Source organism: Stegodyphus dumicola, chromosome 1 (assembly GCF_044657685.1).
Source record: "Stegodyphus dumicola isolate Sdum_Otavi_A_Nest chromosome 1, ASM4465768v1".
Classification (NCBI taxonomy): Eukaryota; Metazoa; Arthropoda; class Arachnida; order Araneae; family Eresidae; genus Stegodyphus; species Stegodyphus dumicola.
Genome location: NC_140768.1, coordinates 111319030 through 111333168, shown reverse-complemented (window position 1 = coordinate 111333168; position 14139 = coordinate 111319030). Strand labels below are relative to the sequence as shown.

Sequence of the window (14139 nt, the reverse complement as noted above, 5' to 3'; positions counted from 1 at the left end):
CTTAGCAACTGTCCACCAGTGTATCTATGTCAGATAACCAAACTTAAAACATACCCTTTATATGAATCAAATATTTATTTTGTATAAAAGCAATAATTAATGAATGTGTATATTTCTATTTCAACATAATCAAATCAAGTGAATATTAACACATTTAAGAGATTTCAAACAGGTTACAAAATGTATTTAATGATAAAGAGCATCCATCAAGTTTAATATCTACAACTTAGATAAATCTATGGCCTTCCATAATAAATAAGTCCTAACCTATGTTTTTCCTTAAACAAGTGCCTTTAGATTTATGTTTATTAACTACAGAATAATGTAACTAGATGATAGTAAAAAAAAAAAAAAAAAAATTACTATTTAAACCACAAAAGGAGTACAAATTATTACCTTAATATTGTTACACTGATAAAGTTATTATATAAAACACACTAACAATGGCTGACCTGCATTGTCAAGTCAGCCATTGTGCATTTGTTTTCGCAATGATTTTAACCGCTGACCAAAATTACTATGTTAGGTACCTGATTTTTGTAATGAAGAGTACTGTACTTGATTTATAAGAAACAATATAATGTATTCATATTGCAAGTACTTAGTACAGTTATCCATACTCACTAAGCCTATTATGTTTAAGACTACAGCTAGCCTATTAAGCATAAAGAAGATTTATAAATATCAAATTTTAAATACTTATACTCCTTGATATATGATTTTTGAAATAACGGAATCTCAGTAATATCAAAATACAATTCCAGCCCTTTCTTGATATTAGAATTTTAGAATTAATTCGCAAAACCATTTCATTTCATGCTTACACAAGATAAGCAATTCAATCGCAAATTTATTTCCAAATATTTACTAACATATAATGATAAAGCAAATTGTGACATTTTCATTTAAAAAGTTTTGTGTTATATTTCAAATTCTGTATTTTATTACAAAATACATGTCACACTACAAAAAAGTGTCATTAAAAATTAAAGTCTTGACGCATAATAAACAAAGGTGTCAATGATTTATTATGTAGTTAAATAGCAATATTATTAAGCTGTTAAATCGCAGTTAAATATCTTTTACAATATCAAGGTCAAAACAATCAAATAATGTCATCAACAGTTTTAAAGCAAAATTTTTCCATAAATATGATATGCTAGAACCTTTCAGAAATCACAATTTATATCATTTTTATGCATTCAAGAAGCTATTTAAACCATTCATTTTAATAAATTGCTAAGCTCTTAGTAGAACATTTTAATAACATTTCTTCTTCTTGCACTACATCAAACGCAGCAAAGGTGTATTAAGTGTAGTAGCGTATAAATTATGAATCTTCAAAATAGCTTTCTTATCTTCACCTTGATTAAAACAAATTTTCATTAACAATGATTAACACTTAACTGACAAAAGTAAACTAGCTTGAAAATTAGTTCTATAAACTAGATTTTCTTATTTTATCTGACCATTTTAACCCAATATTATTTTTAGAACAAATTGCTGTACTTTTAAAAATAAATAAATATAGCAAAGCGAAATAAGGAAAAAAGTGTAGTGCATTAATGTAGAATGCAGATTTATATAAATATGACATATTTCAGAAATTCAAAAAATGTTAATGAAAAACTCACTCGATTTCCAATGATTCTCGCTTCAAGGAGTTCGTGTTTTCGAGGATCCAATGTATGGATATTATCCATTCCTTTAGTTTCCCACCTAAAAGTGCAAATGAGTATCCAAATTAAAGCTCAAGCCAACCACTTAATTAACCCTCTGATCATTATTGACCGGCTCATCAGAAGTTTTACTACTTGGCATATATTGGCTTATAATTTAAGATATTTTGCTTTCTTACTTTCTTTAATAATGTAAATATCATCTTAATAAATGTAAGTTTATGAAAATATGGACTAAAATAAGTAATTATGCAAACTCTATTAATAAATGCTGTTTAAATATCAGTTTTCATGACAGATCTAAAATCCTGTGCCGCTCAGAGGGTTAAAGTAGTATTTAATAATACAAGATAGGATAACACTGCCTTTAATTTTACATCTGATTTGACTGAAATTTTATTGCCAATAATTTTGAATAATTACATATGTTGAAATAAGGCAGTAACAAAATCTTATATTTAATTAATTAAGCAGCCATGTAATTATTAATTTCAATCATATGCACAAAGTTCATTGCATTGCATAAAACAGATTGAATACAGTAATTGTAGAGTACTTTTTGTAATGCAATTTTTTTCATTCCGAAGTTCGTAAATAACTCGGAAATTATAATTAGTTTCTTAGCATATGTGTATCTAAAGATATTTCTGTTCATTAAACAGCTACAAAATGTATGCATTATCTCCCACAAATTTCAATAATTATTTTAATACATACAGCATTAACTATCTATTTACATTTTATGAATTAGAAAAAAGGGGGAATTTAGAAGTTATTGCAAAAATTACATTTTATCAGTCCTGTGAGGGGAAAAATTATGCTATTGTATATATAATAATATACTTATATAGCCATTTTTTAAATTTAATTAAAAAAATCTGACTATATAAATTAATAGTAGCATATAACAATATGCAGAAATGAAAGTTAACAAATATGTAAAAATTATACTAGAATTTTCACATATTTTGCAGCAGATTTCTAGAACTTTGTCACAACTTGTCTGTATTGTTTAGTCATGAGTATAATATAGTGTGTTCAACTATGAATTTCATAAAAATGAGTATTGTGTTTGATTTATACAAGAAAGGATATAATGTAAGCATACTGTGAATATTTAATAAATTCAAGCAAGTTACAATAATTTCTATATCTACAGAAAATGTACCATTTTGAAAAAACACATGAAAATCACACTGTGGTTTTCATATGTTACCTCTATTTCGTTTGTATATTTTCTATCATACTGACTTTTATCAAGCTCAGTATTGTGTTTCATATAGCAACTACAAATCTACTCTTCAGATATCACTACTATTAATTAGAATGTTGTGATTTACAGAGCAGATTTGTAGCAGCCTCTTCAGTAGCAGTGTTTTCATGCACTACATTTTTATTTCAATTGAACAACAACGTATCCACTTACTTGTGTTGTTGCAACTTAACATATTTTTGGACTCTCATTCCTTATTTCCATCAAAGATCGCACGGGTAACATCACCAAAACGAGGTAAATTTCGCTGACGAACTAACAACAGAGAACCGACGACCGTCGATTGAGTACAGCGACAGAAAAAAAGGAAACCATTGGTACCACCGATTTAAAAAAGTTCCGGCGCATGAGCCACGTATTAAAAGCAAGATGGAAGGAAGCCTACGCCCGAGTTTAAAAATCCGTAGCGGAAAATCACGACAGCTCGATCGCATGATCTACTAGTAGTCATCATCAGTAAAAGCAGATTGAAGCTACCATCTTGGCTCAACCGCCTTCCAACCCAACAACCACTGCTAGTAAGACAGCATACAGGCGAGGGAAGAAGGTGTGGGGGGGAAGAAGTCGGGATAGCAGAAACTACAGATAGACAGACGCAATGATAGAGAGAAAGAAAAAAAAAAAAAAAAAAAGAAAGGGAAAAAATAAAAGAAAACCTCTCACAAACACACGCACGCACAAACAGATATCGATAGCGGCATTACCTCAGCATCGCTGCTCTGCCACAGTGTGGTGTCCCGTCGATTCAGCAATGACCGGACATTTTTTTGAAAGGAATAATTGCACTCGAAATAATGCTGCATTTATAGCAGCAGGCCGGAACGCCATCAGTTTGACGAAAGGCGCAAAATTCTACCACCACACCAAGCAACAACGCGCGACATACTACGTATACCTTAGTGCAGTAACAGGGGGGGAGTGAAAGAGTGAGTGAGAGAGAGAGAGAAGGGAAATTCGCTATTCCAATCCCTCTGCGAGTGGTCAAAGCTAGCGCGTGGTTGAACAGCGCGCACCGATTTGAGCGAGAGAATATGGGATAGACAGAAAGGGCTGGGGGAATGAGAGGAGAGGTGAAAGAAAGGCGGATGGGGAGGGGAGTGCGGATAGAGAGAGAGATAGATAGTGAACGTTCGGATCGGTAGCTAGCTAGCTTAGGGAAGCTAGAACACACAGGCATATAAACTACCGCAGCTGCAGTGCGTCCTTTGGGTGTTAGTATTGTTGAACCCACGTTCTAGTGACGAAAATGTCTGATTCTTTGCCAAGGACTGCGGGATAAGCAGAGGTCTTCCGACAATAAAATTATTTCTTAGTTTTCCTCATTAACATAACGAGGTACGGAGGCGTGCCACTTGGAAACATTCACTTTGTGGGTTACTTCTATTTCGTATCGAAGAGGCGATTTTAATTGCAATTTTTTGGAACTTCAAAGAAGTTAATTAAGTTAGTTGAGTGGGCAGTTTGCAAGCAGGGCTTTCGAATGTTTCTGTGAACAAATGTAATGAACAAAAATACTAAAGGTATTTTGAAATTAAGCAAAACTGACGCTTCGACTAGCTGTCTTGCAACTTAATTTATTTTGTTAAAATTCAGCTGATAAATTAGCATGCTTCATATACATGACTGGATAACTACAAATTTTTTCTTGATTACCTTTTTTCCATATTTAGAGCAAAAAATGTATAAATCATTGTAAGAAATGAATTAAATATTAAAACTTCGTGAATCATAAAACCCAACCGAACACCACTGAAGAATAATAGAAAAAATTAAGATAAGCTATAACTGGGAAGTTTAAGAAAAATTTTTAAATTCAAACTTCATGCAAACATAAGAAGTGCATAATTTATATAACATATAATAAAAGCAGCCTAATCAATAATTATTCTTTAATAAGTTATCAGTTACGTTAAAAATTCACATGAAAATTTCTAAATAAATTTAGTATTCTTTTATAAATAATTAAATTTTATTGCTCGAGCTAATTAATAATTATTAATTAGACCAGTTTAATTAATACCAAGTCAAATTACCAGATAAAATTAATCATTACCATTAATAAATAACGTATATAATTTATGAGTACGGGGGCAAAAAGAAATGCATTTAGAAAACATCGATTTAAAAAAAGACCTCAAAATAATTTTAAACATTCAATGCAATTAAAAAAATATAGAACAATTAAATATTTTTGGTGAGAGGAAAATATAGATAAGATTGGATTTCAAAACTAACTAAAATAGCCATAAATGTTTACAATAAACATTACATCTTTCTTTTCAAACAAAAGATATATTTGCAAATAACATATTATATTTTTTATCGTTAAGTCGTATGGAAAAAATATAAATAAAATTTATAAACATCTTCATATATTACACGTCGTATAGAAAAAATATAAATAAAATTTATAAACATCTTCATATATTACACGTCATTTGCAAACACGTATTCCTTACGGCTTAAAAGGAGTAAGGATCGTTCTGTTACTATACAGTGATTTTTCTGTTATTCTATAGTGTTATTATATAGTTCTCGTTATTATACAGAGAATTCTCAATTGCAATCAATTAAAACTCGTAGAATTATTCAAGTTGATCGAATGAAGGAGGTGTGAAACCCTTGTTATCATGATTCTGTAAGGGGGAGGAGTTTGACGTCGCATTCCATTCTTTTAGGGGAAAAAAAAAAAAAAAAAAAACTTGCTGTGTGAAGCGAGTGTATGTAGAACTTTCGCCACGGCCTTATCCTCACTCATTCCTCCTTCTGCCTCTTCCCTCCACCCTCCCTCTCTCAGAGTCGGCAACCCTGCTGTATCTATCTCTCAGGCTGCGGCAAGTAAATTAAGCAAAGCACAGGGGTCCACAGAAGTGAATTCAAGGAGCCCCCGTAGGGATGATACACACAGAATAAGAATTTTTTTTATTCCGATTTTTTTTTCCCTACAATTTTTACTGAACATTACTCTGCAAAAACACGCTAGTATCCATCTGGTGTGGAAAAAGAATTGCTCTCTCCTTTCAGTTATTTAGGAAAGGTTGAATATTTGTAACCGGTTGATAACTGGTGCTCGTTGAGTTCAAATAAAAGCAATTTATTCCGAAAATCCAAATACAAATCAATTCATTTGGAATTTTGATAATATGATATTTATGTTGATTATTTGGAATATGTTATTGGAAATTTAATGCTACAAAATATGGGGTCGTTATTAACCCCCTGATGGGGGGTCGAGGAAACTTTACAGGGGTTCAGTGATGATTAAGGCAGACAGTCAAATATGCACCGGCAATTCAACCGCATAAATCAACATTCCACTGACTTACAAAAAATTAATTATGAAATGGATAATTAATTTATATAAAATTCAAAATTGTAACTTAACATACAGCAAGGAAGAAATATAAAAGAAAAAATACATAAAATTTTTTAAATCAATAACTAACCTGTTTCCTGTAATAAATTCCGTCTGCTTAAGTCAGCAATTAAGATGATGTCATTTAAGAGTTTAGCGGTTTTATGCCCACTATTAAGCATATTGTATCTGTGCACCAACGTAGCGATCCCATTAAATATAATGGAACTTTTGTGCTGTGATTTCGTTTCTGAAAACTTGTTTACATTTGAAAAATTTTACAAAATAATAATACAAATACAAAATTTAAAAAATAAAAATGTAAAACATCTGAAAGTTTACGTTCTAAAGGGACGTTCTTTTCATTTGCACACTGAGACACCTTTCGACAGCATTTGGCTAATGTCCCTTTGGACTAAAAATACTTAAAAACACTATGTTCAGAATTTCCGATAGACAGTTTCGCGAGTTGAAGACAAACCCTCCCCCGCACAGTGTAGCCACTGTTCGCTTTCAAATCGTTATCAAATCAAATTTTCGTTAAAGTTTTACAAAGTATAAAATAGACATACACACACACAAAATAAATAAATAAATAATTTTTAAAAAAATTCTTAATTCAGGTTTTTGGGTGCCCATGTTCGGATGGCGGATTAGGTTATTCAAAATTTGATGGCTCTAGTACCTTTCCCCCCACACACACACACATGCGAGAAACATGCATACATTCATGCAGATTCTTCATTATTTAATTTCTTTAATAAAAGGCGATAATCAATTTGGGGCTAACGACCCTTTGGGCTAAAAATAAATCTAATAAGTATTTTTTCCAAAACTTTTGTTCATATTCTTAGACTAAATGCTATCTTAAAGTTATTTATATGCAATTATTTGTATTATGATTATATTATATGCTGTCTATTATAAGAGAAAATGTAAGGGGGTTGATGAAGAAACCATTCTTTTACAAGAAATAATTTTTAAGCAGCAATTTTCATTTATTTATGTATTTTCAGTTTTAAAAAAGAAAGCAGTTTTTATGAATTTTCAAATTTTGAATATTCGGAACACAACTAAGGAATTTAAATTTTCAGCATTAGAAAGATAAGCCTGTACATCAAGAACAGACTTCTAGAATTCAACACATTAAAAGAGACATGTTTATATGACTCTTATCTTATACCCTCCCCCCACAGCTCTGGCAATTCTTATCAGACAGAGATTGCTGGTTTAAGCAGACAGAATCTTCAGATCTGATAAGTGATAAACAAAAAAAATGTTGGTTTGTAGGTAAATGATAAAATGACAGTACCTTGCTTAGTAATCAAAATATTTAATTCACTAATAACAATAATTTTAATTAAATTAATGATATTAATACCGTTTTTTATTTGAGTTAAACATTTCTGTAAATTTTGTTGAATGTTGTTTCTTTAACTTTGCATATTTAGAGTAAACTGAATTTTTTTATTGTTTTATGTTTTGTAAAGCATGCATAAAAATAGCAGGGATCTACTGCAATGGCTTCGTATCCGTCGTATGTTGACTCTAAAAAACTTGGGATGAAATGATATAAGCTTTATTAAATTTATTTATTTTTACAAATTCATTTATTCAGTATATTCTTCAGCAGTGAGAGAGAAAGGCCTATGACCAATGCTGGATTAAGACTTCAGAAGCCTTAAGCACTTAAAAAATTTTGGCAAACAGTTTTTCCTTCATTCCTTATCTCTCTCGGTTTTGGTTTAGCTCAGAGATGGGCAAACTATTTCGGTCACGGCCCAAAAATCGGGAAAAAAAAAAAAAAAAGTTTGGCGGGCCAAGATAAATTTTTCTAAAATTTTAAAAACAATGTACAAGTAATACAATTTGAATATGCTAATGAGATGAATGAAATTGGGATTTAATTTTTCAAAGTTCCTTATATTTAGGTTCAAAGTGAGATGTACTGATTCTAAGGAACGAGGCTTAATGCTCATCTCTCAGTCTGCTTCTGAAATAATTCTCTCTAAGGTTCATAGTTGAAAACATTTGTCCACATATATAAAATGAAGCAAACATAGCACTGATTTTCTGGGCGTGACATATTAAATTTGGGAAACTAACTTTTGATAATGATTTATAAAACTCTAACTTTGACATATTTAGAAACAACTCCTTGAGATTATTGTCAGATTGCAACTCAAGTAATTCAAGCTGCAAATCTGACCTCACTGCTTCACGATTTACGTTGAAAAGCATGGTAAAAATATCCAGTTCTGTTTGAATGGCACTGAAATCTTGAAATCTGCGTTCGAACTCAAAATGCACTTTTTTCAAGCCATCTTCAAAATTCTTAAACTTTTCTTCATTTACTGAGGGTATTGAATTTAACTTCGGGAAATGAGACAAGTCGTTCTTAGCTAGCTACCCAGCAAAGAGATAACGTTTTAGTATAAAAGCTTTGAGATGAGCCCAGATACTGCCGATAAATTGATTTTTCCCTTGCATCTAGAGAAAGTAAAAAGCTCATCAATCTTTTGAAAAAAGGGAAGAGAAAAAATAACATTTAAACGAAGTAGAAAAGGAGATGATATATCTCTTTTAATTTGCCGATCGGAGGCAAATTAAAATTCTATCCGCGGCCCGGGTAGAACCTTCCGGCGGGCCGTAGTTTGCTCATTCCTGGATTAGCTGCTCCATGTATTCCATGATAGAATGGGCAATTAAAAATCTTCTCATACTTGGTGTCCTAAACACGCGCTTATATCCTTTAATGGTTACTCCAGCCGTGCCTATAACCACAGCATGTTGCAAAGTATTAACAGCTAAAATGAGAAACTGGTCTCGCGAAAAACTTGTTGATGACTGTGACATCGCCGGATTTTTCAATCAAGTTCCGGGTTCAAGCACAGTTCGTTCGAAAGCCTTTGAAGAAACCCAGATACAGTTTTTTACAAGAGTTTAGATTTGCAAAGGTTTTGATGAACTTTATAAATAACAATAGAACAATATTGGGAATTTTGATTGAACGTTTTTAACTGTATTTTTTGTTTTAATCTGTGTTGGGTGTGCTGCGTTAATCACGAGACCGATTATTATCAGCCAGGAAGGCTGCAGCACACTCCTACATTACATTATACTACAGTTCACTCGAAACACTTTCAAACACAGTTTACTCAATGCCACCTACTAAAAAAAAAAACTGTCGAGCTTTTCGAATTCTATAAACTCGAGTACAGCCCTTTTCCCTATGTTACAAAGTTTACATCATATATGCAAGTGTAAGCATGATTTTAAGTTATTTATTGTAATTAGAGAGAATATTTACTCAGAAATGGCAACAGGTAGTTCTGTTCACGTTCTTAAAAATGCAGCTATGTATTGTGCAGTAAAAAATAGTTGGTTATGTTTATGTTATGTGTAAGCCTAATAAGTTACAAGTACGTTTTATCTTTTAAGAAACGTTTCTTGTCTTTTAAAAATGTTTTATGAATGAGTAAATTAAGTACACGAGAAGTTAACAAAAAATACATCCTATAAACATGTTGTTCCGAAGATTATTTTTACATAGAAGGTTGTGTGTATTGAGAATACGGCAAAGCATACTAGGGCTATCTGCCTAAGGGGAGGGATGCCTTTCGTGGAGGACTTTCTAAGGGAAACTGGCTCGTATACACGTTACACATGGGGAAAACCACGAAAACGCCCATGCAGCCAGCCCGTTCGCGGGATTCGAACCTCGGACCGAACTACCAGTGTTCAGCGATTTTACCGCTCGGCCGCTGGTGGGCCCCGTAGAAGGTTGAAATCCAGCTTAGATTTCGATGACCAAAGCAAAAAATGGCTACATTGCACATTCCCAAAACAGATTATTTCTTTGCACCATTTTGATATCTCTTTCACGTTTTCAGCTTTGATAATTTAGAATCATATGCCATGTTAATAATTTCGTGTCGAAAGAGATCTGAGGTCGTATTCTCGAGCAGAAACATTCCACAATCTCTTAAAAGTAAGCAGTAACATTATCTTAAAAGTGCGAAGCTACCTTGCCTAACAAAGGGGGTGGGAAAATATGCGAAATAGGTCTGCTGTTTGTTGCTAATGAAATTGATATCAAAGTATTAATCGAATTAAAAACGAAATGCAATTTTCATCAGTTTGTTAGTTATCAAGTACTTTCACACACTGCAACACATGTGGTATGATCAGGACTTAATCTCAGCACTTCGAGTACGCAAGACCGCAGAATTATCACTCAGGCATTCTAGCTAACCATTGCGCAAGAGAGTATATGTTTAAACCAAGACATAGTGCAGTTTGACTACAACACATTTAAGGGAAAAGCCAAATAAATAAATAAAATGCAGTTATGATCATTCGATAATGGACAGAGATGCGTCTGCATACCATTTGAGCTATCTTTATAATATCAGAAAAATTGATGGACACGAAACTATTCGCATTAGATCCAATTTTGAGTTCCCTATAAAACAGGAAAAAATTCATGAACTTTTTTTTTAATTAATTAATACTGAATTGCAGGTTAGCAGATGTTTTGGACCTAAATCCAAGTCTTTTCTCTGAGAGTGTAAGTCAGAGAAAAAGGAACTAAAATGCTAAATATAAATGATACCACCAATGTCAATGACTACGTATAATAATGACTTAATGAATTATAAATGATAGTCTAGCAACTCATTTTGTCAATAAACGGTATTACAAGTTTTTCGCATAGTGATTTCTTCTGGAAGAAAAGTCGCTTTTTTGGTGAAATTATATGTTAATTGTAGGTTCTCTTGTATAATGCAACACAAAAGGCCTCAAGAATGCAAAATATCGCTGGAAAAACAGTGTACAGAGGTAAATGGCTGGGCGCTATCTTGCCAGGCTAAATATGGATTTGACGACTAATTTTTGTCTCCAAATTTGGCGAAAAATCCTGAAAAGTCGCCAAAACGTAGCTGTCATTTGGCGGTATTTTGGTCCGATCCCTATTTAACTGCAACCGGTGTCTCATTATTGCTTTTCGCCATTAGCTCCTGCCCTTCTGGACTCACACTTCGAACTTATTCTCTTTTCAGCGCCCAAAGAGCAAACATCTGATGACAGCCGGAACACATCAAGCAGAATGCTTGATAATCTCGGCATAAGTGTAACTTGGAACATTATTGCTTATCCTGTAATCTTACTAGCTATATTGCACTCACCACCTGCATTTGCCATACAACTCACTGAACCTGCCTGCATGCTTCAATTTAATGCCATTGCTTATCACTGCACAATTTTTATGATGAACGCCTACTTTCGTAAGTATTAAGATATGCCTGCTCACGCAGCTGAATTTTCTTCGCCCACGGGTGTTGGTACTTCCCAAGTACCATTTATTTGAAAATATCTTTGCCTAGTGCACTTTAATGCGATCTACTGGAGAAAACTCTTTAGTAGTTAATGACCAGAAAAAAGTAAGTCATAAGTCTGCTTCGTATGTAACTGTATTTGCGTTCCAGCAAAAGCCAAGATAAATTTCTCGGCGGACAGGTTAAAACTATATAAGACCGGAGAGAGCATCAGTTTTCAGTTTAATTCAGAGCCTAGATCACCGTACAAGCTTAATGTTCTCAGTAGTTTGAGTACAGTGTAAGTAGTAAGTGGTACCTACTAATTGTGCTCTGTCATACTGAGAAGTATGAGACCGTGTGTGTACTTTTGTGAAAAGTTCCGAAACTATTTCTTTTGAGAAAATAAATTTCATCAAGCTATCATCGGTTCTGTGCGCATTCAATCCATTACAAACCCATAAGGGCGTAAGAGTATTATAAATATGACGATGTCGCTTGCAATACTGAAACGCTGTCAAACTCTTCGCGTTGCGATTTTCTTTTTACTCAAGTGGAAATAGTAAAAGAGTTCGTAATAAAAGATAAACATTACAATTAGTTTTCAAAAAAGAAACTCGTTATCATTTGTTTTAATAATGTTCTCTCGTTAACAAATTTATTTAAAGAAGTTTGTTCTCTGCAGTACACTGTTAATACGTCTGTCCTTAATCAACGAACCGATATAAATAAAGGCAAATTCTTCTGCGACTGTGGCAACATAGGTTTTTCCTTCAGATTGAGAATCTCCCCCAGTGTTATCTCCAAGTCATACTTTACAATATTTCATTTAAAAATGAAAAAATTTTAACAGTTTATCAAAAATATAGAAATTTACTGCGAATCTTGAGCTAAAGTAAGTTATATTAAAAAAGTCATAATAATGTGTAATTTAGTTATCAGGTTTTGGCAACAGCACTTTTGTTTCATTCTGAGTTAACTCGCTTGCTCGAGCTTTCCGATGTTGTAAAGATCCATGACGAAGTATTCATTATTAATTGCAATTCAACTTCATAGTTTTCTCTGATAACCTGTTTTTGTTTTAACATCAAACATAATAGAATATTAATTTCTAGAATCTACTCGTCAAATTAAAATTTATAGCCTTAAAAAAGCAACGTAAAGTAACTCTATTCATTCTTCATTTATGTAAATCATTATGTTCGATGATGAATAAACATTGCGAAACTAAGTAGGGCCGTCTCAACAAAATCAACGGCTTTTGGCTTCTGTAAGTGTTCTGCGGCTTTTGACTCTAGGTGTCTTGAAGCGTTTACAGCTGCATATCGATGATAGCTTGAATTGTCATCGAGTACATAACGTGTCTTCGATGGCCAATTACAAATATAATTCATGACTTACACAATTTTTTTTAATTCCTAGAAGCTAAATAACAGCTGATTCACTGTAGCCGAGTAGGTCAATATACGCTTATTGTTTCCATCTTTATTCCCAAAGGAATTGTGATCCACTTTGCCCAAGCTATTTATTTTGTTTGCCAATTCCCTTTCTCCCGATTGATGTAAATTGATCTGTGCTTCGCCAAAGATTGCAAACCATCTGTTCCAGATGGCTATTTGCTGCTTGCAGTCACGCAAACTTCTATGGATCACAAACTAGGATCCACTTTGCATGATTCTTGACTACTTTCAGTACTTTGAATTTAAAGAATCTCATTTTTAAAGTTTCTTTCATTACTTTGATCCTATTTTCATTTCCAAGTCCAGGTATGAAATGACATTTTCAAAGTTCAGGCATATCATGAGTCTTGGAAATGGGACATTGATCAGCTGCTGAAAAGCTTTCAAGGACCTCAGTTATTTCATAACGGAAATGGATTAAACTGAACGTCTGACTTCCAAATTCGCTTCAGAAATGATAGTGGAAAGAAATATACTTTCACTGCTGTTTAGAAAGGGAAAGCACCATTACGCAAAAGTTTAAAGTTGAACAGAAGCAGTTCAGATGACATAAAAATTGAGTTTCGCTAATATTTAAAACCGAAGATAGCATGCTTTCTTCGAAAGATATCACAATAACTATTCGAAAATAAATAAATAAACTGTTCCAAATTAGAAGCGAACAGTTTCTGAACAGAAAAATTTTCACAGTATGAACACTAAAATTCAGTATTAATCTCATTCTGCAAAAATGGCACTTTCTGTGAGACGAAAGTTCAACAAAGTTTAACGCTGAGCGAGAAGACAATTTTATTTTTGGGGAAAGCAATAGCAATGTAAAAATGTATACGAATTTGCATTGGCAAACCTCCTTTATCAATAGCATTCCGATTTTACAAAGAAGTTATTAACATCAAAGGAAGTAGGAACTGTTTACATTTTAGACTTTACAGGTTACTGTTTACTTTTAATCGAATAGGCGACGATATCGATTTTGTTTACTTTTTGTTCTATGTCGAGGTAAACTCGATATTATATAGACAAACTTTTTTGGCATTAAGCAGAGAATAACATG

The 14139-nt window shown here is 32.8% G+C and overlaps 1 protein-coding gene across 13 annotated transcripts in view; it reads right to left on the bottom strand.

Annotated features, from left to right (window-relative positions):
* Positions 1-14139, bottom strand: part of LOC118191118 (serine/threonine-protein kinase tousled-like 2) — a 558371-nt gene that overhangs the window by 96700 nt on the left and 447532 nt on the right. For 11 of the 13 annotated variants that reach the window (XM_085819358.1, XM_085819342.1, XM_085819346.1 and 8 more), the window contains one exon: positions 1635-1719. In XM_085819358.1, coding sequence (XP_085675484.1) covers positions 1635-1719 — 85 coding nt within the window. Of the gene's footprint in view, positions 1-1634; positions 1720-3105; positions 4067-14139 lie in introns of those variants that run through there. The other 2 variants (XM_085819386.1, XM_085819387.1) reach the window with 2 other exon arrangements.